Source organism: Podarcis liolepis (genome assembly GCF_965112155.1).
Source record: "Podarcis liolepis genome assembly, chromosome: 3".
NCBI lineage: Eukaryota > Metazoa > Chordata > Lepidosauria > Squamata > Lacertidae > Podarcis > Podarcis liolepis.
In genome coordinates this window covers 74,833,755-74,857,785 of record NC_139557.1, presented here as the reverse complement: position 1 = coordinate 74,857,785, position 24,031 = coordinate 74,833,755, and the positions used below count along the sequence as shown (strand labels likewise).

The following is a 24,031-nucleotide window of genomic DNA, read 5'->3' as shown; positions in this document are numbered from 1 at the left end:
GATTACCATGAGAAAAGTTAGTGAAGGGAGAACACACTTGTCTCTCACCCTCCTCCATATCCCAGGACAGCAACAAAATTTTTGGCTTCCGGGCTGGCTGGGTAGCTTTCTTGTTGCCACATTGCAGAGTTTTTATGAGGGAAAAGGAAAGAGGAATCTTCAGGTGCCCAGGGAAGTGACTTATAGGCCAGTGCTTTTCAGCAAAGGTCTTCAAGGGTGCTGTGAGATGAGGGTCACATCCACACCATGCATTTAAAGGACACAGCTTCCCCCAACGAATCCTGGGAATGGTAGTTTATCCCTCACAGAGGTACAATTCCCAGCATCCTTAGCAAACTACAGTTCCCATGATTCTTTGGTCCTTTAAATAGATGACATGGATGTGACCAAAACTGCAGCTACAGCCAAACCACTGTGCTTTTTGCACTCTCTCTTTTCAAGGGAATGTATTCACAGTGCCCTTGAAGAAGCCCTATGTCAAAACATGTTGGGTCCGGTGACAAATGTTAAAGTGCAGGAGTTCATCATGACAGATTCCACAGCCACGCCCCCAAGGGGAGTCCAAACATGCAGACAGCTGTGCTGCTCTGTTAAGTCTAATAAATTACTTCCCGATGCACCTGAAAGCGTCTTTCTTTTTCCACCTGCATTTGTGATCTCCAGACATTTCTTCCAGATTATTGGTGGCCCTGACCTCTCTTCACTTCTTCTCACCCCTCAAATGTTTTAAGCCTTTACACTGAGAAAGCACTGGCAAACAGTTATGCCAGCAATAGTATTGCAACAGCCCTCCACCCTGGCTGGATCAAGTACATCTATTATGCCCCAGATAGGAACTGAGACATTCCTGCCAGATCCTAGGAACTGCTCTGCTCTATACTATATTAATAGGATTGGACTGTTAAGCTGGCTTTTACAGCCCACAAAGTGCTACACTAGGGTGAATACTGGTTGCAATTTTGTTTTCGTTTGTGGTCTCTTGCATTTGCACACGTGAGACTCTTGAATAAGTAAAGTTGGTTCCAAACACAATAACTCCTTTGCTTTTGGCCCTAACTAATCTCCAGTGCAATAAAAATGAAATAAATACCACTTAAAATGAAGCATTTCTAGGTTTTGTTTCATTTTGTTTTACTCTCTCAAGGATGCTGTGTTCCCTTGCATATCAGTCAGAAAAATAACAATCTAAATTTCCAATACACCAATTACACGTTGTCTAAACAGTCCTTTTGTATTCTCTTTCTGGCTCTCTGTGCCAAGAAAAGGGGAATTAAAAAAAACATGGCATTAGAGGATATTCCAGAATGGAGGGATGCTCCACACCATCACCTTCTTAAATGATGTGCTTCAGCAATGGAAGTTCTATGCTCACAAGAGGGCTAGACAAATCTGTCCATTTTACTTCCTCTCAGTTTTCCCCATGTATCCTAACATCATGCATTTTTGTCTTTCTTTTTCACTTTATAGGCAGTTTCACCTACTACGTGAACTTCTGCACGCAATTTTCAGATAGAGAATTGTTCCACAAAGGTGAGAGAAGTGCAAATTACGGAGTACAGTTGATTTTTTGTGTGCAAATTGGGAAAGGGGGTGTAAAAATGTGAACCCAACTGAATTTCTCCCCTAGTTCGGAATTATTATTTTTTGTAAATTTTCAGGTATGCAGCCCAAGCTGTGGGTGTGTAGCCAAACAAAAGCTAAGCACTTGGCTACAGCTGCCTCCACAGTTGCTCTGCAGGTCTTACTGGTAAGGGCATAGTGTCATTCCAACCCACTCAATGGCAACATCCTTTTCCTGCTTCTGTGCACCCATCACAATACCTTTTCAATCACTGCTGAAGCTTAGAGATACTTGTGACATTCTTCAGAGGCGGGCTCATATACAGTCTTTGGGGGCTCCTCAATGCCTGCCTCAAATGAATTCTCTTCAGATCAAAACCCAACCTGCAGAAGAATTTTTGGCTTCCTCAACCCACCCGTACTCATACTTTGCAAAGGACTGTATTCTGTTTCTCTATCTTTCATAGAAGAATCCTTTATTTGAAGGCATCTTCTGTTAAAGAGCCCTAATAAGAGAAAGCATCAGCTGTGAAGCTGCCCATCAACCATCAACACCTTTACAGCAGACTGAGCAGGCACATGGTCACAGTCTATTCTAGTATGGTGAGATATATTGTATTTCAATTTAAATTAGAATAATCATATGCAAATTTTATGCAAATCTGTACCCCATTCTCCCCCTTTGGTTCGGTGATGAATTTCCTTTTTGGGGGGACACACATAAGTGGCCACCTGTTTGATAACAAATATGAGTTCCAAGCTGGGGAGTGGTGGAAATGAAGGGTCAATCCCTGTGGTAACCTGTGGTAGCCATTCATGTCCTTCACCAAGTGTTAAAGAAGAAGGAAAGCTACAAAAATGGGATCCTGGTTAACTTGAAAGGATTATAAGGGGGAGGGGGTAATATCTAAGTATGAAACTTAGCTAAGGCTCTGTTTTAATTTTAGCTTTATTAACTGCATCAAAATAATTATGCTCTATCATCTTACCAGAATTTTTATTGGTCTTATTCTGTCGGCTCTTTACTTGCTCAGTCCATAATGTAGGGTAACGCGAAGCTATATCTAGAAAATTAAGAACAAAATGAGATCATTATAACAGAAAATATAAGTGATGACAGACTAGATTTATTGCAAGAAAATATTAAGTAACCTAATAAACACAGCAAGGCTGATTTCTTATTGAGAAACAAGTTTAGAAAAGGTTGAATAGTGATATTTAAGAGCAGATGAAGTGCATGTTATGAATAGAAATCATGTCCATATTAAATGACACTTTAAATTGAAGATTTAATGGGATAGTCAGTGCAGTTCATATTCTTCAGTCATAAACCCTGCTGTGCTTATGAAGTCTGTCACAGTTCCTTATTGAGCTATGAGAGCTTTGGAGACCAACAAAAATTATTGTACCGCCTTAAAGGTTGAAAGTGTATGTATTGTAGCATAAGCTTTCACTGGTGGCATACAAAGAGAAGAAAAGCCTTGCTGGATCAGGCCAAATCTAGTCCAGCAGCCTGTTCTCACAGTAGCCAAAAGCAGGCAGGACCCAAGTTTCAACAACACTCTCCCTACTTGGATTCCCAGAGACTGAGGCGCATTGCCTTTTGACAGTGGAGGAAGAACACAACCACTGTGGCTAGTAGCTGCTGATAGCCCAGTTCTCCATGAAAGATTCCACTTCACTGCATGCAGAAAGTTACTTTCATCAAACATGTAAAAGGGTTATGTTCTTCTAGGGTATCTCCTAGAAACACACGAAAAATAGGGATCTTTTCTGCGACATAATACTGTGAGCAAATGGTGTATGTATGTATGTATGTATGTATGTATGTAGATGATAGATAGATATAGATAGATAGATAGATAGATAGATAGATAGATAGATGATAGATAGATAGATAGATAGATAGATAGATAGATGATAGAGATAGATGATAGATAGATAGATAGATAGATATAGATAGATAGATAGATAGATAGATAGATAGATAGATAGATGATAGATAGATGATAGATAGATAGATAGATAGATGATAGATGATAGATGATAGATGATAGATGATAGATAGATAGATAGATAGATAGATAGATAGATGATAGATAGATAGATAGATAGATAGATAGATAGATAGATAGATAGATGATAGATAGATAGATGATAGATAGATAGATAGATAGATAGATAGATAGATGATAGATAGATAGATAGATAGATAGATAGATAGCCATTGTTTCCGTAGTCTCCCCATCCCATTTCCAGAAATGCTCACCTTCTTCATCACCTTGGGGCTGAGTCTCCAGTGCAGGAGCTGAAGCATCATCTGAATTCAGAATGGAAAAGATTTGCAAGGAGACTACAATTATGAGAGTAAGCTAAATAAGGGGACATACTTGATTGAGACTAAAAAAAATGCATGTAGCCCAAGCCATCCAATACATAAGCAAATAATATCAGTGTTATCATATACAATTTTTTTAATATAAAAAAGCCTTTCACATTTGAATGGTACAAGTGGGACCTTCAACAAAATTTTGCCCAGCTTGTATAGGAATCCTTTTCCTCTCCCCTCATTGGCTGTGTCTCCCCTGCCCCGCCAAGACTTCCAATCAGCATTCAGTGCCTCTGAGCACACTCAGCCCTCATTGGGCTGTTGGGAGGTGGGGTGGATCTCCACTCATTTAGAAGGGTCTCCTGAAACATGCCAATATTTTTGTTTTTCATTTATTTATTAGATTTATATACCACCCTTCATTAAAAGATTTCAGAGAGGTTCACAAGATAAATATCTCCCTTTTGTGCATAGATGGTGCCAAGGGAATGTTTCTTGAGGCTCTGGCTAGTTTAGTTACTAAATCCAAAATGCATTTGCAGAGATTCCTGCTTTGTCAGCGAAAACTCATTAATTTTCTTTCTTATCATTTATACACCCCTTGATTCAAAACTGCTTTGAGGGTTTTCTTTTACAAAGGTTCATGTGGGCAGATCTATACAAAAAGCCGTTTGCCAAATAATAAAGAGAGACATCCACACAGGAAAGAGTTTTATAAGTGTTTGCATGGCAAACAGGTTGTCTGAATAGTCTGTCAAGAGCACAAAGTGCTTTTTTTGTGAAATCACAAGTGTTGGGGAAATGCACTTCTTCAGTTTGTGCTCTGACCAAACAATGCCGACCATCCGTTTTCTCTGTGCTCAGACCAAGCAATATAGACCATCCATTTTGTCTGTGTACAGTCTGAAAGAAATGGCCTGTATGCAGCAGGCAACTGGATTTACAGAAACCTGAAACAAAAGCAGAGTTTGGCACAGCAAAATGCTGCTAATTCTTCTGCAGATTACACAAACAAGTTCTCTAGACAAGTTTTGATTTGCTTTCTTTCTGCATATTTCCTATACTCACGCTGCCCAACAAAGGAAAATACAGTATAGTAGAAATAGAAAGAGATCGATGTGTTGGTTCAAGTTAAGACCAAATGCTACAAAACCTTTGCAAAATCAAAGCACTTTGGGAAAACAATGCTTTCGTTATTTACATGGGGCGGGGGGGGGGGGACAGTTTGTCTGAAATTCATCTTTTCCCATAAGCAAGGATGGGGCATCTGACTGTGAGCCATGATGGCTAGGGCTGATGCAAGATGGCACTTCAGAAAGCTACAAGTTCTCCAGCCTTGGAAGAAAGACTGGAATAACTGGAATAAGACTCTTGAAACCTTACTGAAATGACCAGGGCTGTTGCCTGTGGACTGTGTTTCATCTGAAGCTGTATATTGCTTGGATGCCGGATAGCAGTCAAAACCAAAGCTGATGTGGATTTTAAACTTTACAAAAACACCACTGTTTTAATTTGTTTTTATAGATAATTTCAGTGTTCTATTTTATATTCTTCTTTTTTTATTCTTTTGAAGAATATAATAATATTAGAGTTTTTCTTTTACAATCAAGTGGTATATAACTTTTTATAGCTAACCAACTAAAATGATGATGATGTTCCCCAAACAAAAGGAATGCACCGATGCAGCTGACTAAGTGATGTTTAAAAGGCCTTTCCAGTGTAGAGCAGGTGAGTCTCTCCAGAACCTTGCCATCATCAAGTCACAGTCCTGTACAGCAATAGTATACACTGCAACTGCACTGGCCTGTCATCAATAGTGGCCACTGCCAAAGAACATTAAGATGCCATGAGAATACCGACAGCATTCTGTGTGAGGCTAACTTGTGGGTAACTCAAGTAACCTCTCAAGGAAACAGCTGCCTCTGAAGAGTCTAGAAAGAGCCTGGTGTGTGTGTGTGTGTGTGTGTGTTGTGTGTGTGTCTGTGTGTGTGTGTGTGTGTGAGAGAGAGAGAGAGAGAGAGAGAGAGAGAGAGAGAGAGAGACTTTCTCTCATAATGTTCAAGCAATATTGCACAAAATGAGAGGAACACAGTATCTGGCAGACGAGAGAGAAAAGGCAAGAAGCTGACAAGAGGAAGCCAAGATTTTTTGGAGAGAGGACAGCTAGTCTCTTTTTGTGTGTACGGTGGCTGCGCTGCTGAGAAATTTGTTTGAATTTGTTGAAACAAATACCCTTCTGTTTGCATCAGATTCCTAAAAGGGTGCCACAGGGCCTTTTTACATCATGCAAGCAACTTCGTAAATCATTATTTCATGGCTGGTTTTAGATATTTAGCTGAGTTACTGGCATCTCCCACAGACTCCGCTTGCCAGCAAACATTTCTCAGGTAAGAATCATAGAGGTGTTTGCTAGGATTAATGCTCATCGGAGAGAGCACGATTTTTTTCAAGAATGCCAAAAATAATAATGATGAAGTAGTCGGTGAAGGGAAGGAAACTTGAATTTAGTCAGCTTCTGCTCCTGCACGTCTGAGCAGATGACTAGCACTAAGAGAGCTGCTGCCCTTCTTTGCTGTGTCCAACACCCCCATTGTCACCTAAAACCCCGGCAGCCTATGTAGTTGCTTCTGCCAGCATAACTTCCTTGGCAACTGCTCAGCTGTGCATGTGGTGGGGTGAAATCCTGACATCATTGCTGCTGGACAGGATTAGGCAGGGGTGGCTGTTGGGTTAGGGGTTGTGAGGTTGCACCAGAAGAAGCACCAGAGTGGCAGTGGCAAGTCTCACTGGTGCAACCATGTGGCCCCCAACTTGCTGCTGACTCACCCCATCCCCATTCCTATCCAGTTGTCAGGAGAGTGTCTCCATTGCACTGCAAGTTCTGCTGCTGGCTGTTCATAGAGTTGTGAGTTTGGGACGGGTTGGCTGTGTGCCCAAGTCCCTTCCAATTCCTAGATCCAACAAGGATCCAATAGCTGGAATAGCCAAGCCAGCTTCTTGGCAATGGCCCACTAAGTATGGGTGGTTAACGTAACAAAGGAAGTGGCTCTCTGCCATAAGCCCCTCCATCATAGACTCAGGTTGTATATACGTGCAAATCAAACATATATCCTAAAGACACCACAGTCTCCTTTGTCCCTCATTCCAAGGAAACTGAACTCTGTGTAAGTGCCTGGAACCTCACACTGCTTGGACATTAGGGTGGCATGCAACCATATATTTGTGTGGACAGGCAGAGACCCCCCCCCAACCCCAAAGGGGGAGGATGTTGGGAGATTCCAAGGAATCTCCACTCGACCAGTGAATCCCTAGTGGAAGAATGACTCTGAGGTTAGACGGGAACCTCCAGGTATCCAGCATGGGAGGGGGCAAAGCCAGGCTGTATTTTAGGGAGCCACATAGGATTGGAGGGGCTGCACGCAACCACACAAAAAATGCCCTCCATTTGAAGTGGGGAGTGGTCGTTGTATGCACAAAAGTATATTGGTGATGTCTAAAGAAACATACATGGAAATGCACAAAAAGGCTCCCTTGACCTGCTAAGATTCCTGCATTCAGGGGGTTCGACTACACAACATTTGGGGTCACTTCCGACTCTACAATTCTATGCTTCTATGAAATACAGATGCACAAATTACATGAATATGAACATTTTTATAATGGAGGCAACAAAGCATCATGTTTTATATTTGTGGACTTTAAGATGAGGGCGGATATTTTGGGGGGGGGTGCAAGACATTGCTGGGAGAAGAGGCCCACAAAATCCTAAATGCAAATAATACTAATTCTAATCCTATGTCCAACTTTAGCGTTGTTGTTATTTTTTTTTAACGGAGTGCCTTTTAAAGGTCTGATAACATTACACGGAATACGTATAACTGATCCCTGCAAAAACTTTCAAGACAAAACATGCTGATCATACAAAACACATGTTGGCTCTGACTGGCAACTGGGATCCCAAGACACCCCTTAAACATCATTCAAGATGTTTGAATGGTGAACATTGCGAAGTATTAAGCCTAACAGTAATTCTGCCATGTTTAGGTAAATAGGGTCTGGCAGCTGATTGGCCTCCGTGGCAGGAGTTGGCTTTATAAAGTTTCCAGATTCACACCTGGTTTTGTTCCATATATATCAGGCACTGTTTGTAGCTGGGGGCAGGTGATAAAACTTATTCATTACTGCCCAGCCTCAAAATCCAGGAAACTTTTAAAGATGGGCACAGCACATGCTGGCTACACAAAGTGCCAAAACAACAAAATTTATGATCTATATTAAGTTTCTTCAGAAAGTTATGAACACCTGGAGCCTACGCATTTGCCTGGCAAATGTATCAAAGAAAGATTGTCCTCGAGTAATATATGCATAATTTATATTACTCAGTTTAAACAGCTACTGATTCTTTTCATAGGAGTAAAACATAAAATGGCAATTATTCCTAAGGATCCTGTGCAGGATCATAAATTAAGGATAGTTACATAATTTCCCATCTGTCACATATCCTTAGCTTGGGCACTTAGAGGGAGGGAAAAAGCCCCACACATATTAAATATAGTTGAATATGCATTACCATTAATCTTGGCGCTAATGCCACCGACTACAGTGGGAGGTAAACTGGTCCAGACATATGAATGATTTTAGCACCAGCACATAAAAAGCTATAAGGATATATCATTAATAATAACAGCAACTGCTTGGCTCTGAATATGATCCATCAGTTTAAATCATTACAATAACTCATTGTAAGAGAATTTAACCTCAGTTGCCACAGTGATGGATGAAATAATGGCACTGACATTTTGATCCTAAACCAAAATTGGCCTTACAAAAAGATGCAGAATGGTCTAATACACTAGGATGAGAGTTAATAGAGACTTTTTAAAAAACAACAACACAGCAATGCAACAATTTAATGGAGAATCTACTTTTGATACAATTGATATTTTGAAAGTAGAGAAGGTTTAATCTCAGATGAGTTAGAAACAATTGTCTTAGTTCAAGGAGGAAAATCCACAGCTTTCCATTCCCATTTGCATAGTAATACTTATTTGGGCTGCTCTACTGAAATGATGGCTGAGGCCAGTAACTTAGACAGGAATATGGAGTGCTGTTTTTTTAGAAAAAAGAGGTGTCGGAACTCACCATGAATTCCTCCCTTGTTGTCTTATAATTTCAGTGGCTCCCACCTGAGAGGTGCAGGAACTGAGTTCCAGCAAGTTCTGGTTGGGGGGGGGAAGCCCTGGGAATATGGTCATATGACTAGTTCCAGGTGTCCAGAATTGAAATAATTAGGTTGGATGTAAAAAATAATTAATTCCAAAGGATGAAATGTCAGAGTACACAATGGAAGTCCACAAAGGGGAAATATGAAAGTAGAGGATAATGCATTTTTAACTACCTCATTAGGTAACTAATCCTGTTGTCTGGAAGCATTTAGGATGCCCCTATATGTGGCTGCATAGGGACACATGTGAGCATCCTGTTGCCTGCCCTGAAAGGCTTGAGTACTTTTCTGAATGTCCAATTAGAACAAGAAGATCAGGGAATGTTCACAAAGTCTCGTCCCAGGTGGGATATCTCTCTCCAAGGCGGGAAATAATTCACTGCGCCTTGAGGCAGGGGAAAGAAGCAGCGGCAGTCACAGGACATGGCTAGCACAGGTCCTGCTTGCCTCAATCATGCTCACAAACATTCAGGCAGGGTGCTCACTTTTGCTCAAATGCTTGTAGCTTTATATTCAAATGTGTGGATCTTTGCTACATCCCTTAGATAGTCACAGGACAACTGTGCTTCAAGGTTGTGGGGAAATGTGACAGTCATCTCAGGGCAACAATGTTCGATAGCTCTGGGACTCTTCCGTTCCAGGCTGAGTGAAAGCAAAAATATGAATACTGCTAAGATAACGTTAATACATCTGCTTGTCCGTAGGCATCCAACCTTATTTTTATTTGCAGTAGATTACCCCACAGGAATGTGCTCCAGCTTGCTGTTTAGAATGTCAGGCAGGAATATTTTTCAGGAGATTTATATCTACGGAAATCCACCAGGATGTGGCCTCTACTTGCTAGCAGGTTTACACCCAAAACTAAATCAAGTTAGCTGCTTGAAACAACAGGCTGGTTAGAGTCTTGGCATTGAACTAGGGAGACCCAGGGTCAAATCGCCACCAATCCATCAAGCTCACTGGGTAATATTCAGCCCGGTATTATCTCCTATCCTATCCTAACCTACCTCACAGGGTTGTTGTGAGGATAAAGTGGGGGAACATACAAGTAAGCTCTGAGCCTGCCATATCAAGCGGAAACATGTCTTTGTCATGTTTAACTAGACATGGCAAAAAACATTGCAGGCAAATGTATATCAACTTAATCAGGGCAGACTGTGCCAATTGTTCCCTGCGTGCAGTGGAGATATATCCAGAGAAAAGCAGTTGGTGCAGACCTATCATTAAAGCAATGGCTGCTTAATTTTCTAGGAATGAATGGTGTCGGATCTCACAGAATCATCTCTGTGCCCAGGCTTATCCTGTGCGGCTTCTATCAGGCAAAAGACATGTCCATAGTCAATGGAGAGGAAATTCCCTATTTCATTATAAGATATTTACCTGTTTTTCCTGTACCTTCACGCTGTGGCAGCTTCTCATTTAGGGAACCTAAAAGGTTGGAGAAGGGGGGAAAGGTGAATTAGAGGAGGGGAAAGCAGATGTGTGATCAAGAGCAGATCCACACAGTGGGTGGGATTCATTTAACAAGCCCCGCCAGTGGAAGCTCTGTGCAAAGATTGCCATTTGCACAGTGATGCTTCCCACCCTCTTCCCTCACGCTCCCAAAACTGACTCCCCTAGAACAGTGCATGGGGGAGGAGTGGGAGATCATTCTGTCTGGCAAGCTGAAATACTTGTGCAGACAGAGCATTCATCATAGCATGACCATTGATTTCCACCTTATATTTTTAAATCACAGTCAGCACACTTCTAAAGAACATGACTTCCTTCAAAGAATCCTGGGACCTAGAGTTTTCCCCTCGCACAGCTACCATTCCTAGCACTCTTAGCAAAACACAGTTCCCAGAATTCTTGTGGGAAGCCATGTGTTTGCAAAATGCACACTGGTCAATCTGCCCCAAGGAGAGCGAGTTGGCAACTTTGGCAAGGTTGTGGTAATATATAAGAACTGAGGAGGGAAAGCAAAACAAATGATTCTGTGAAGCACTTACAGGATGCTGTTCACAACTCCTATAGTGCTAAGCGCATGAGGAAAAAACTATGCAGAAGCAAAGATTTTTGCACACAACTTCAGGGGAAACGTTAGCTAACAACAGGGTGTACAAACATCACGTTTTCCTGCAACCATTTAACACCTGTTTCTAAATTTCTGTTCCGTCTCCCAAGGGCTCAGTGGCTCTGGAATTTCTTTCAGTTCCCTAAATGTTGATATCTTGACTTAGGGAGCAGTAAAAATGTCTGTGTTGCATCTGGTACTTTTCAGCAGACAGTTTGTGGGGGATGGGAGTATTTATCTTTATGCTGTCTTTATGCTGCCAGGAGAGCACATTTGATTACTCTGTACCTCTCAAGTTGACTGATTTTCTTACAATAGTAGACTAATGGGGGCAGGGGGAGCACTGGAGAACCTGTGAACTGTAATAATGCTTAGCGCCCATCTAAGACTGGGGTGTGCAAAGTTGATTTTAATATTGGTAGCCTGTTTTTTAAAGGTGGATCAATTCTAGCAAACACAGCATAGCCTCATTTATCCAAACAGCCTTGTCCAGGAAGCAGTGGGAACATGCAGATAACAAGGAGTTCAAATGCACAGGAATGTTGCATCCATAGAGTTACACTGTGACCTACGTGAGCTCATGTGGAAGGCAATAAGTTAGATAACAAATAACTGGGATTTCAGTTAATCTGCAAGAACAGTGTTGAAAGAGTTCAGTGGGTGGCATAATGCAGATAGACGTGAGTGAATCTAGTGAGGATTCAGGGGGAATGCCAGCAAGGTGTGTAGTTTAGCTACAGGCAATTTCTAGGGGTACATCCAAGGCCATGAAAAACCCGCTGAAGAAACAAAATGTATGAGAACTGAAAGCAGGATTCACCTTATGTAGGGTTGCCCTGTGTCCAGAATTTCCTGGACATACCCGGAATACTGCAGCCAAAAGCAGTGTCCAGGCAGTTTATCAGGGATAATCCGGCTGTATGGCAACCAATGTCTGCAAAGCTATTTTTGCTGATTTCCCTCAAAAAATAGCTCAAAAACGTCCAATTTATTTGCGATTTTGCAAGCTCAACAACTTTTCTGTTCAGATTTTCACTTTTTGAAATATGGCATCTCTACCTAGTGAGTCCTATTAGTGCAAGCCCAGCATGAGGTCTTCCACCTGTGCGATGGGTTTCCGCCCCCCCCCCCCAATGATCCAGGTGCACTGAAATTGGCTCAAACTAGGGGAGAACCCTTAGAATAGTGGTAGAGGGAGAGGAGGGATTGTTCAGCAATGTTGAATTCCACCTACAGTCTATTGTATCACACCAAACCAAGTAATTAATTTATCTTCTAGGACCCTTGCAGAGGAAGAATATAGGATGTTTTCCCCAACTCCATAATGTAATGAATTTTAAATTAATATTACACAAATAAAGCTTATTTTTAAACATGGATCATGTCCATGTTTTGTGCAAGAAACACAAAGGGAGCCGGGGGGGGGGGATGAGCTTCAACACTAATTTGATATATCCACCCTACCACCCAAGTAAGTATCATGGATGACCAAATATAAATATAAAACAGACTGAATTGTGTTTCGTAAAGCATCCACTAGTAAACCCATCAGTTTGAGGTTTTTGTGAAGCCTCAAGGCTTTGAGTTAACTCAGAAGTTCAATGCTCTCCACAGTTAAAAGGGGTGAACTTTGACTAGATCGTGCCCACTTAAGGATTTTAAAATGCACTGGATTTATTGGAACACCTTCATCCACATATGTTTTTTATCACTGTTGCCCACAGTCCCTGAGCCCATTGATCTGACAATTATTCTCTTTGTGAGAGGCGGGGGCTAAGATCTGGGAACCAATTTTATTTGCATATCAAAAGGCAATTCTAGGCAAATTATCTACTAGAGTAACCAAGGCAGTTTCTGCCCCCCCCCCGCCCCGCCCCCCAAAAAGCCAAAACCAAACTAGAAGGGATCTTGATAATCAGTATAATCAAAGAAAGCCTGGAGTTGACTAGCCACTAGCCACTTGGGGGAGGGAGCAGTATTTGATACTGCTTGGATGATAATCATCCAAATCTAAGTGACCCATCAATAGGTTTTTCCATAAGGCATGTACCACCACCTCTTTCAGTATCAATGGAACATGCCTCTCATTCAGAGATGTTCATTGCCCCAGTTTTCAGATCTCTAGCCCCAGAAGCTACCATAGGCAAGAGTGGGGGAAAGTGAGGTGGGACAGTGGGGGGAAAGAAATGCAGGTTTCTTTGTAGGGCCACCTTAAACCTTCTTAAACCTTGACACTGTGTTGGATCTCCAAATGCCCCCATAAAGTGGTGTTTGGGGAATCTTAGGACTCAGAGGTGAAATATGGAATTGGCTGTTTGGCTTGCAAGACTGCGGACTGAACGGTGGGTTGAATTTGGGATTGAATTTGATCCCATGTGGGCCTGACCTAAATATCGGTCTGAGGTCATTTAAGTTTTGCAAGGAAGATCTATAAAACTACAGTCTTCTTTTAATGACTTCAATAGGAAGTTAGATTGCTGTTTGAAGTACTGTTGGCTATTACGTTGGGACATGAGGTTCATCCAAATCCAAAGTTCATAACTCCACTCAAATGATGGGAAACCAAACCACATGGAATCCAAGAAGGAAGAAAAATCATCTAATCCAGTGTGAGGCTTAAAAGCCAACCTTAACAGAGAATTAGTTGAGCTTTTCAGGAAAGCTGAAATGTCTATCTATGAGTGTAGGAAATTTCCATTACTGCACCAGATGTAGGATCTTTTCTTTTCCGGTAAATGATATGTTTATAGCAGGATTAAAACAGTCAAATAAAAAGTTGAACTGATTCTTTAAAACATGATATATGTTTTTACCTGGGCAACGTGGAGTTTTATGTGCTACGGCTGTACCACTGATGGGACGACCATTGGAAGTGACACACCAACAGTAGCCTGTGTAGCTGTGGCACTGAACCTATCAGAAAACAACACAAAGTATATGTAACAGAACATGCACAGTTTAGCATTTCAAATTTTCATTAAAAACAGTTTTATCAATTAGCTACTATACTCTGCCATAATCCTCTATATTACCATTTAAGGTAAAGGGACCCCTGACAATTAAGTCCAGTCGCGGACGACTCTGGGGTTGTGGTGCTCATCTCGCTTTACAGGCCAAGGGAGCTGGCGTTTGTCCGCAGACAGTTTTTCCAGGTCATGTGGCCAGCATGACTAAGCCACTTCAGACCTAATACCCAGAGTTTTATCTAGTGTCAATGACCTCCACCCCCCCACCCCCGTAGGACATGGGATGCAATCTGGGACTCAGCTGAGAGGGGACAAAACCTGATGTTCACCCCAGACTTTGGAAATCAACAAGGACACATTTAGTCTTTAACTGTACTTTCAAAGCGTAATCATGTACTTTCTCCCAGATGGACAGGAAAGAGCTGGAGAAATATCGCTTCATAATGTTGTTGACTATAGTCAAGTGTGAAACCCACACGTCACACAGTTCACTGGCCTTAAGCTAAGAGTTCAGGTCTGACTTTCCCAAGTTTATAAAGGCATATATATTCCTTTTAGCTGTTTTAAAATATGAATTGTGACATCAGAGCCAACACATAGTTACTCTAAGTCAGAAAAATGAGGTATTGCAACCAAATGCAACAGACATAAATCTGAATTGATAGACATGCCAGATAAAGAGTCAAGAGTTTTCGGCCAACCTGGCTGTAAGTGCCATCATCATTGCATTCTGGAATAAACACTTGCTGGAACTCCTTGCGTGCTTGTTCCTGAGTGTACTTCCTCTCTGCCACACATCTTGAAAGATCTAAAGAAAGGGAGGGGGGAACCAATACAACGTTAGTGCCTCTGTACATCAGAATACCATAAAATAGAATAGGTGTGAGTGATACCGAATCCATAGGCTGGCTCTGCACAGCTTCCTTTGGGTTGTCAGTTTTCTCCTTGAATATTCAGAGCAAGTCTTCAGCCAGGAAAATTGAGGAAACACCCAAAAGGAATATAATACTCATCCTCTGATCCAGATGACCATGAAGTATACTTTGCAAAATTGTATGGATCCTTGCTCCATTTTTGCAACAACAACAGCCACACATGCTGTCTGATCGGCCTTAATGTACCAGAAGGCCTTTCCCCCCTGATACTGAATATAACTATGCCTCTGAAATATAGCTTGCTTGAAAAAACAACAACACATATCTCATTTCTGGTTAATATTTCTCTGTCATACCATGTTTCATACATTTGGAGGGGGGTTTGAAATAGAAGTGTGTTCATCTTGTAATGCTCAAGCATATATTGAATCAAGCAGCAGTCCCCCTCACCCATTAAGTTATTCTCTGGCTTGGGTCTTAATCTTAGCCAGAAAAGAACCCCCTGACCTTGATTCTCTGTCCCCTATTCACATATCTGTTCTGACCATGGAAACTGCAACAAGAGTAGCAGCAGAGAAGGAGCTATAAAATGCCTCCCCCACACACCCCAGATGCCAGAGGCACTGGCAAATGCAGTTTTCTACATCTTCCAGGGTCACTGAGACACTAAGATTCCAGAAAGAAGGAAAAGGAGAAAAATGGCTCTGGCCTTTCAGTACTTCTGCTGTTGCTACTTCTGTAACTGCCACTAGACTGGGAAAATGACAAAGAAATATGGTAATCAGAAAGGGCAGTACTTAGGCATGGAGTGGGGGAAGGATTAGGGAACCATGGTGTGCTCCTGATGATGTCATCAGAAGGACAGCAGAATTCCTGAATTTTGATCTAGGCATGAAAAATCAAAGCTGTATTTCCAGTCTTCCAGGAAAATAGTTGACTTTACCAGCACCAGGACCACAGGAATTTGCCCAAAAGGAAAGAAAAAAACTATGCACTTTTGCAAGCATCATATTTAATACTGTAAAGACTTCTATAGCCAATTCCTGTTACTGTAATTAAGTACTGAACTATTAAAGTCCATTATGAATATAAGATTTGAACACCAAGTAGAAAGCAAATGGATTCATTAACTAGCATACATACTTAATTAATGCTGTAAAAATATCTGATTCTGTGATGAGTTCCCTGCTCCCCTGGATTCACAGTTCAACTTACTTTGAAATCCTATGAAGCCTATCCTGAAATCCTTACCCCATCATTCTCCACCACCCCCACCCCTGCCCCAAAGGGACTAGGTGTTTTCTTTCAATACTTGCTGCTGTTAAAATTGTTGAGTATAATTGGTTTAATTGACACTAAAATGGGAATGTCTATCTGTATTGGTGAAAGGGTTTAACTGGTATATTCCATTGAAGCTAAAGTACAACAAGAAGAGCTCTCTCTCTCAGCTTTAACTGAGTTGATAATTAATTGTTGTTCTCTAGCAGCTAACATGTGAGTGATTAACCTTAGATCATGTGAGAACAAAGAAAAGAGCCATCACCCTCTCAAGATGGCGAGGCTCCATGGAGTAGGGATGTAAATGAAGCTCTCCAGGTAAACAGCTCCAAGCTAAAGGGGCTGGAATGCAGGAAATGAAGAGACACAGACAGACAGACAGACAGACAGACAGGGACAGAGTGAGAGCGAGGCTGCTATGTTTATCAGCTCTGATTACGTTAAAGTTATTTCTAATATGCTGAGCCTGTGCTGGACACCTCAAGCTATTGTATGGATATTTTTTATGTGTCTTTGATGGTTTTGTTTTTGAAGGTAGTTCTGCAAGTAAATATTTAATTAAACCTTTGGCCTTGGTAATGTTTTTCTTCCAAAAGGACTCAGTTACTGTGCATCTAGTTACTTCAAACTGCAACATTAATATCTGTAATAAAAAGTGCACTTCGTTTTCTTGGACTCCCCAGACTCCATGAGGGAGGGTTTGTTCTTTTTTACACATATATGCAGTGCTTTTTTTCTTAAAAAATTAAAATGTTTAGGGGTACTCTCATTTCGACTCAAGAAAATCACCATTTTAGAGCTCAAATTGGGAAAAATAAATACAGTAAATGGACAAAAGAATCACAAAATGTTTTGGGGTATGCGTACCTCTGCATTCCCCCAGAAAAAAGCACTGCATATATGGAAGTTCAAAGGCTTATCAGTCCTGTGCTTGAAACTGCAACACTGGGGGAATTAAAAAAAGTTCAGTTTAAATATGGACAACATTTAATGACAAATTTCTGCTTTCCAAAAAGCGAAACTTCCTACTCTCATTAGAAGGACATTTTGGTTTTTGGAAGGAAAACTCCCTCATATCTGAGGCATCTGATGATGAAGTGGGCCCTCGTCCATCAAAGCATCTGCCACAATAAATCCATTCATCTTTAAGGTGCCATGAGACACTTTTTTCCTATAAAGGCCAGTTTCTTAAATTCACACCAAAGGCTCTTGCTGTAGTTGGGCTCTGCTGTGGTAGTCAACTGCCAATGTTTTAAAAAGTAAGAATAAAATACAACTGCTTTGCCCAGCTTTCATACCGTACGCCTTATCCTAAGCTTATAAGTTTGCTTATACATTACTTACTACCATGTGGTTTTAATGGAGAGAGTGTTTCAACTGAAAATAAATCTCTCCTTTGGTGGACTTCTGTCTTCATTTTTAGTGCAGCATGTGGTTTAAATGTCAAAAGGAAAAGTGATCTAAATTCCAGGACGTGAGGGCTCCAATCCTCGACGCACTTTGTCAGGAGCAAGCCCCACTGAGATGCACTGCGCCTATTCTCCCAAAGAATGTGTGAAGGATTGCATCCAAGCTCTCTCATACAAGGCTGATAGTATTATAAATCAGTTCTTATATTGGAATTATCACTGAAGGGTGCCAGAGAGATGAATTCCTACAGATTTCTCCTGACTGAAACATCCTTCTTTGCAGTCTATCTAATATTCCAGGAGTTTACAGAAAGTTAAATCTGATGGAACATGACACCTGCAGTCTAATGTTTCTGGATTTATTCAAGCACAGTGTTATGTACTGAACTTGGATCCTAGAACAATAGGCAGGTAGGATCCTAGAAGGCAGCAACCTGATTGGTCTGCAGGAGCCGCCCAATCTGGCTCCAGGAGGAAGTGAATCAACAACCTGATTGGCTTGCAGGAACAGTCAGTCACACGGGACTCATTGTGTAAATAATGTGTATATAGTCAGAGGTTTGGGGGGGAAGCACTCACTCACTGTTTACCATGAGCTGAAATAAAGAGCATAAAATCAACACTCAACCCTGAGTATATTTCACACAGGAAGTGGCCTCCTACTGTCATGGAGCTGAAGTGCGTGTTTCTACCTCAAAACAAAGAATGTTTCAATGTTGCTCTTCTGCCTGTTTAGGGCAGGGGTGGAGAACTTGTGGCCCTCCAGATGCTGTCGTACAACAGTTCCCACCATCGGTGACCATTGGCCATGTCGCCTGGGGATGATGGGAGTTGGAGTCCAACAACAGCTAGAGGACCATAACTTTCCTAGTCATAGTTTAGGGCACTGGTTTTCAAATGCAGGTGTATATTAAAGGTTCATCAGATTTCCTCACATTTAGTTTTATGGAAAGTTCCACATCTTGTCCTCTTCATGAACCAATTGTGAGCTGGATCATATGCCTTAGCTTTACAGCGAGGTCTACCTCCAAGGGCCTTCTGGCAGTTCCCTCACTGCAAGAAGTGAAGCTACAGGGAACCAGGCAGAGGACCTTCTCAGTAGTGGCGCCCGCCCTGTGGAACGCCCTCCCATCAGATGTCAAGGGAATAGACAACTATGTGACTTTTAGAAGACATCTGAAGGTAGCCCTGTTTAGGGAAGTTTTTGATGTTTGCTGTTTTATCGTGTTTTTAATATTCTGTTGGGAGCCGCCCAGAGTGGCTGGGAAAACCCAGCCAGATGGGCAGGGTATAAATAAGTTGTTGTTGTTGTTGTTGTTGTTGTTGTTGTTGTTGTTGTTGTTGTTGTTGTTGTTGTTGTTGTTGTCACAGTCTGGTTGGATTTGTGCATTTAATCCTAGGTATCTCATTGAATGGCAAAGGTGAAAATACATGTTTTTACAAATGGACTTGTTTCAAAGATGGGTATTTTTTCCCTCAGCAAGAAAATTCCATACAGGCCAGGCCCCACTTAAATGGGGCAAAGCAAACTTACTCTGTTTTCTCTAGGCCAGTGAGTATTCACGTACAAGATACTATACTCATTTCTGCAGTTATCTATCTTTCTATTTTATAAACAGAAATTCCTACTCAAGAGATCAAAATAATACTTATCACTGAGAAAAGACTACTTAGAAAGTGATTAAAGTGAAATGTTTGAAGTAAAATATACCCTAAGGGCAAGCCACAGACGCTTAGCTGTTCTTGAACCAAACGTAGAGACTTTCTTAAATCTGTAAAGATTTGAACAGATGGGACTAATATTAAGTCACACAATTTGGATACTTCTAAGATTTCCCTCTGCACCCACTCACCCACTTTATATGGATGTTTCCGTTTTCTGGCTTCTCCTCCTCCCCCCGCCCCCTGCCGCCCCAGTTTTCAGAATGCCGAATTTCAGTGACTTCTTGTGGAAGCATCCGCACAAGCTTTAAGTTGGTTTTATACCAGTTAAACCAGGGATAAGGGACATGTGGCCCTCCAGTTCCAATCAGCCATCATGGCTAATGGTCTCTTGAGTAAAGGTGAGGTATAAATGTATAATAATAAATAGATAATTTTATAGAGATGCTCCACCACACTGCTGAGCCATTTCCATATTTTAAAAGACAGGCAGTTGCAAAATGTGAAGGATGCAACAAGCCTGGCAAGGTGATCCATAAATGACAGCACCAACCTTTCAGCATTCAGTGGTCTGTTCTTCAAAGTACATTTCACCATCCACATACGATGCTCACACAAAAATTCAGGTCTTGGGGGTGGGGCAGCTTACCTTAGTGCCCTTGTGGATTTAAAATATAAGAGAAGTACACCGGTTCACTTGTTAGCTGACATTAGCAAGAACTAGCTTGCTGACCTGTGGAAATTCTTTACCCATTCCTCAATGTGTCAAAACACAGACTTCCTGCTTTTTAACAGGGATATTAAGACACTGGGAAGAGTAGCCAATTTTAAATGGCACTAGCCAAGGGATGAGCCAGTTTTTACAAGGTAAAATATACCGATATAAAAGCTTGATTGGTTGTTTCAGCTATCTCAATTTTATTTTTGCAAGTTTCATACTGACCAAAAGTTACCTGCAAGCTAAAATTAAAAACAGATATGATGGAAATTTAAACCTCAGCGAATTACTGGCTGAGAGGGACTTTTGCTAGTCAACTACCAGCTTTTATTTAGTCACTTTGTATTGATTATGCTTAATTCTGTTTTATTTTTCATAACATTTGTTCTATTATATATATTCCTCCCCCTGTTTTGTTGATTCGTGGTGACTATTGGCTTTTGTTGTGTTTATTCTCTCCTTCCTGCCTCCCTCATTTTACTTTATATTATGATGATTGGTGGTTTTAAGCAATACACCTGAATTGTTGGGTTGATTTTCTCAATGAGAAACCGAGCAAGAGAGACATTCATAGAAGTGTTCATATGGACCCCCTGATGTGTTCATTGAATATGAGGGGGAAATAGGATTTTGCCTCTTAGCCATTTCCGAATGCAGATGCACCCACTAGCAACACCCCTCTTCCGCGGATGGGAAATAAATTTGATTCAGTTTGCATTTCAATATGAACCTGCCTAATTCACACTTTCTGTAACATTATGCAGATTAAAATATAGCCATAATATGTAAAATGTGCACTTTTCTGAATTTTGCAATGCTGTTTTTCGGTCAAGTAATGTGCGCAAAAATGCAGCCAGTGGGGTAAACTATGCATAAAGATGCATATATTAATGAAAATAACTTACCGAAACTCATCTCACAGGAAATTGCGTTACAAAAATATGTGCATTAAGCACAATTGCATACAAAAATGTGTCTGTTAGGAAAAATTCACACTGAAAGACTGATCAATTTTTATAAGGATTTTATTTGAATGAAAGCAAGCAAGCAAGCAAACTGATGTGTAAATGTGAAGAACTAGACCTGGAGCAATGAAAAGCTGAATGAGAGGAAATGAACTTGACAAATATGCCTATCCATGCCCTCATACCTTTGGCAGAACGGCAGAACTGGAAGTATATGTCTTCTATATCTGAGTAAGGCCTTCTCTCACTAAAAATGAACAAATGGCCACCAGGTGGGGTGTCACGCTCAGTGGGAACAATCACACACCCCTTTCATGTACACTCACTGAACATGCAAGGGAACTCCTAATGAGGAAAGAACAGCTATACATCTACAGAGAGGTTAAGTTTGACCTTAGACTTTCAGGTGCTATTTTAAAACACACACACAACCCCAAAAACGTTCATATATCAAAACTAGGGGTGTTCAGCACTCACATAAAAATACAGCATTTCCACACACATGCATACACAGAAGGGCTGGTGTGTAGTGCTAGAAGCAGCAGACCATTTCTACCTCTTTTAAAAAAGCAAAATGCTGCATTCTGGATCTCTGCAAAGAGACAAAGTTATCTAAGTTGGAGTGTTCTTCCATTGGCACCTAAACAGAGCCTACCTCTGAGCAATTCCCATTTGCAACCACTCAGCAATTTAGATATTTACTAAATCTTTGCGATAAAATGAAGAATGCTCCACTGGAATCTTGCTCGGTGAGAAAATATTTTTCGCCTTCTTTCGGCACCAGCATAAATTCTGGTGAGGTTTGACTGTTGCTTTTTCTAATTCTGCTTGAAAGCCACGGTTCCTTCTGTTTATTCCTCTCTGCTTTGTGATGGGGTCACAATTCCCTCTAAAACAATAGAGTCTGTGCAGGTGTTGGACTGGTGACTGGAAGTAGTATGAGGCTTGATGGAGGCCAATAAACTGAGGCTGAATCCTGATAAGATGGTGGTGCTGTGGGTGGGTATGCTGCCCCTGAAGGAACCAGTTCATAGCCCGGGAGCACCCTTGGATTCCAATCTGTTCCTGAAGTTCCATTTGGCTTCTGTGGCTAGCAGTGCTTATACCCAGCTTCAGCTAGTTTGCCAGCTATGGCAATCCTTGCCCTGCATAGCTGGGCCCCAATTGGTTGCCTTTGAAGCTGGTTCAGAATCTGCAGCTATTCTGAGGATGGCAATGGTTTGGTTGCAAAGTGTCACAGGTCCTGAAAGTGCTGAAAATGCCAGGTCCAATTCAAGGTTTGACATAAACACCCAAAATGGCCTTGGACCCAAAATGGCCTTGCGAATAGGAACTATCTCAGGTATAGTTGTATGAATAGTTAATTCAAGCACACAGGCAGGTGAAAGTATTCCTTTGTCTGTAGCTAATCTTCTTACAAAACACTTTTCAGGTTATGGTGAAAGTTCCCTCAGCACCACTGCAGAGAACTGAAAACCTGAACGGACTGAAACTGCCTTACCACCACCAGTGAGATATGTAGTATTTCAGAACAGAACGGAAACATGTTGGCCAGTGCATACAATGAAGATCCCTTTTCAGCAGCCAACAGTGAACATATTTGTTAGGGTATACCTTACGGTTGCCAGATTTATTCTTTATTTTAAAAAGCTGTTCCTTATTTTGGAACATAGCAAGCCAACAAAGGCATAAATAGATGTCGTTTAGTCTAGAACATTAGAGCTAAATGTAGTATTCAGCACCTCCGTGTCCATAAGCAACACTGAAGTGCAATTAACAGGGAAACATTTATGGCCCTGATTATTGACAAACAAAGGCTGCTTTGAGATCTGGTCCCTGACACGAAAAGTTGTCGAGAAATATGTAGTCGTTGGCATCACTTGGGAATTTACTGGCCTTGCAGAAAGCCCAAGCTGAAAGTTCCATTTTTGCCCAGAATCTGAAAGTAAACTTGGCATAGACTGTTCTGCATTTGAGCTCTCCGAACCACCAAAAAAACAAATTTATGGGCAGAAAGGCCAAAATATCTTTGGGAGAGAAAAAAAAGTTAAAATGGATCCAACTTAAAATGCCACTTCTTCCAATCCACCCACTGGATCTGTTCAGTTGGGAAATGAGCCGCTGGCAACAGAACATTGTTCTCTTGACAGTGCCCCAGAAAGAGAAATCTGTTTTTCCTCCACTAGACACGTCTGTTATAGATATTGCGCACACGGAGACAAGACACAGTAAGCTGGCAGCGATTGCAGACTCGGGATTTGAAGATGCTGAGGTGTGAGGTGAAGAGATGCCACTCAAGCACTAAAACCCTCCACCTCAATTAACAGCTAACAGTTGTGAGACCCTGGAGAGAGAAAACGGGCCCCTTGCTTGCATATATAGAATGCTACACAAAACAATCTAATTCTTCTCTTGATTCCACAATAAAATTGGACAGAAGGTAAGGGGAACCTGTGGCCCTTCAGATGGTGTTGGACTACAGTTCCCATCATCACTGACCATTGACCGTGCTAGCTAGGGCTGATGGGAGTTGAACAACAACAGGTGTGCACAGCTAAAGCCAAACTTCCATCATCCATGACCATTGCCCATATTGGCAGAGACGCATGAGCCTTGTAGTCCGCAATGTCTAGGGGACACCTTGTTCGCTACCCTTGCATTAGAGTTCTTGCTTCATTATTATTAGATAGCTGCCAAAATGGAGGTAAATGCTAGAGAGGCAGGTAACTCAACCACCACCTGAAATTAGTCAAGTGCCTTGCACTTTGATAGCAGCAACTGGAGACATTTTTGTGTAAGAAGGCTATCCCTGAAATGTAACCCATCCATTCTATGCAATATTCCCTGTCCAGTCATTGAAACGGTTTTATTGTTTTTCATTTATGAGTTTGGGGTTTTTTTTGTATTTTATCTTGTTTTTATCTTATTGTATACCACTTCAGCAGATTTTGGCTGTGAAATGGTTTGTAAATCTGAAAATACAATAAGT

The 24,031-nt window shown here is 41.3% G+C and overlaps 1 protein-coding gene across 2 annotated transcripts in view; it reads right to left on the bottom strand.

The window, feature by feature from the left end:
* Window positions 1-24,031, bottom strand: part of SMOC2 (SPARC related modular calcium binding 2) — a 133,251-nt gene that overhangs the window by 56,999 nt on the left and 52,221 nt on the right. Inside the window, exons 1-6 of one of the 2 annotated variants that reach the window (XM_083496560.1) lie at window positions 17,633-18,074; window positions 14,837-14,943; window positions 13,983-14,082; window positions 10,494-10,541; window positions 3,830-3,880; window positions 2,550-2,624 (exon numbers count right to left, since the gene is read on the bottom strand). In XM_083496560.1, coding sequence (XP_083352686.1) covers window positions 2,550-2,624; window positions 3,830-3,880; window positions 10,494-10,541; window positions 13,983-14,082; window positions 14,837-14,943; window positions 17,633-17,870 — 619 coding nt within the window. In that variant the 5' untranslated portion in view covers window positions 17,871-18,074. Of the gene's footprint in view, window positions 1-2,549; window positions 2,625-3,829; window positions 3,881-10,493; window positions 10,542-13,982; window positions 14,083-14,836; window positions 14,944-17,632; window positions 18,075-24,031 lie in introns of those variants that run through there. The other variant, XM_083496559.1, reaches the window with a different exon arrangement.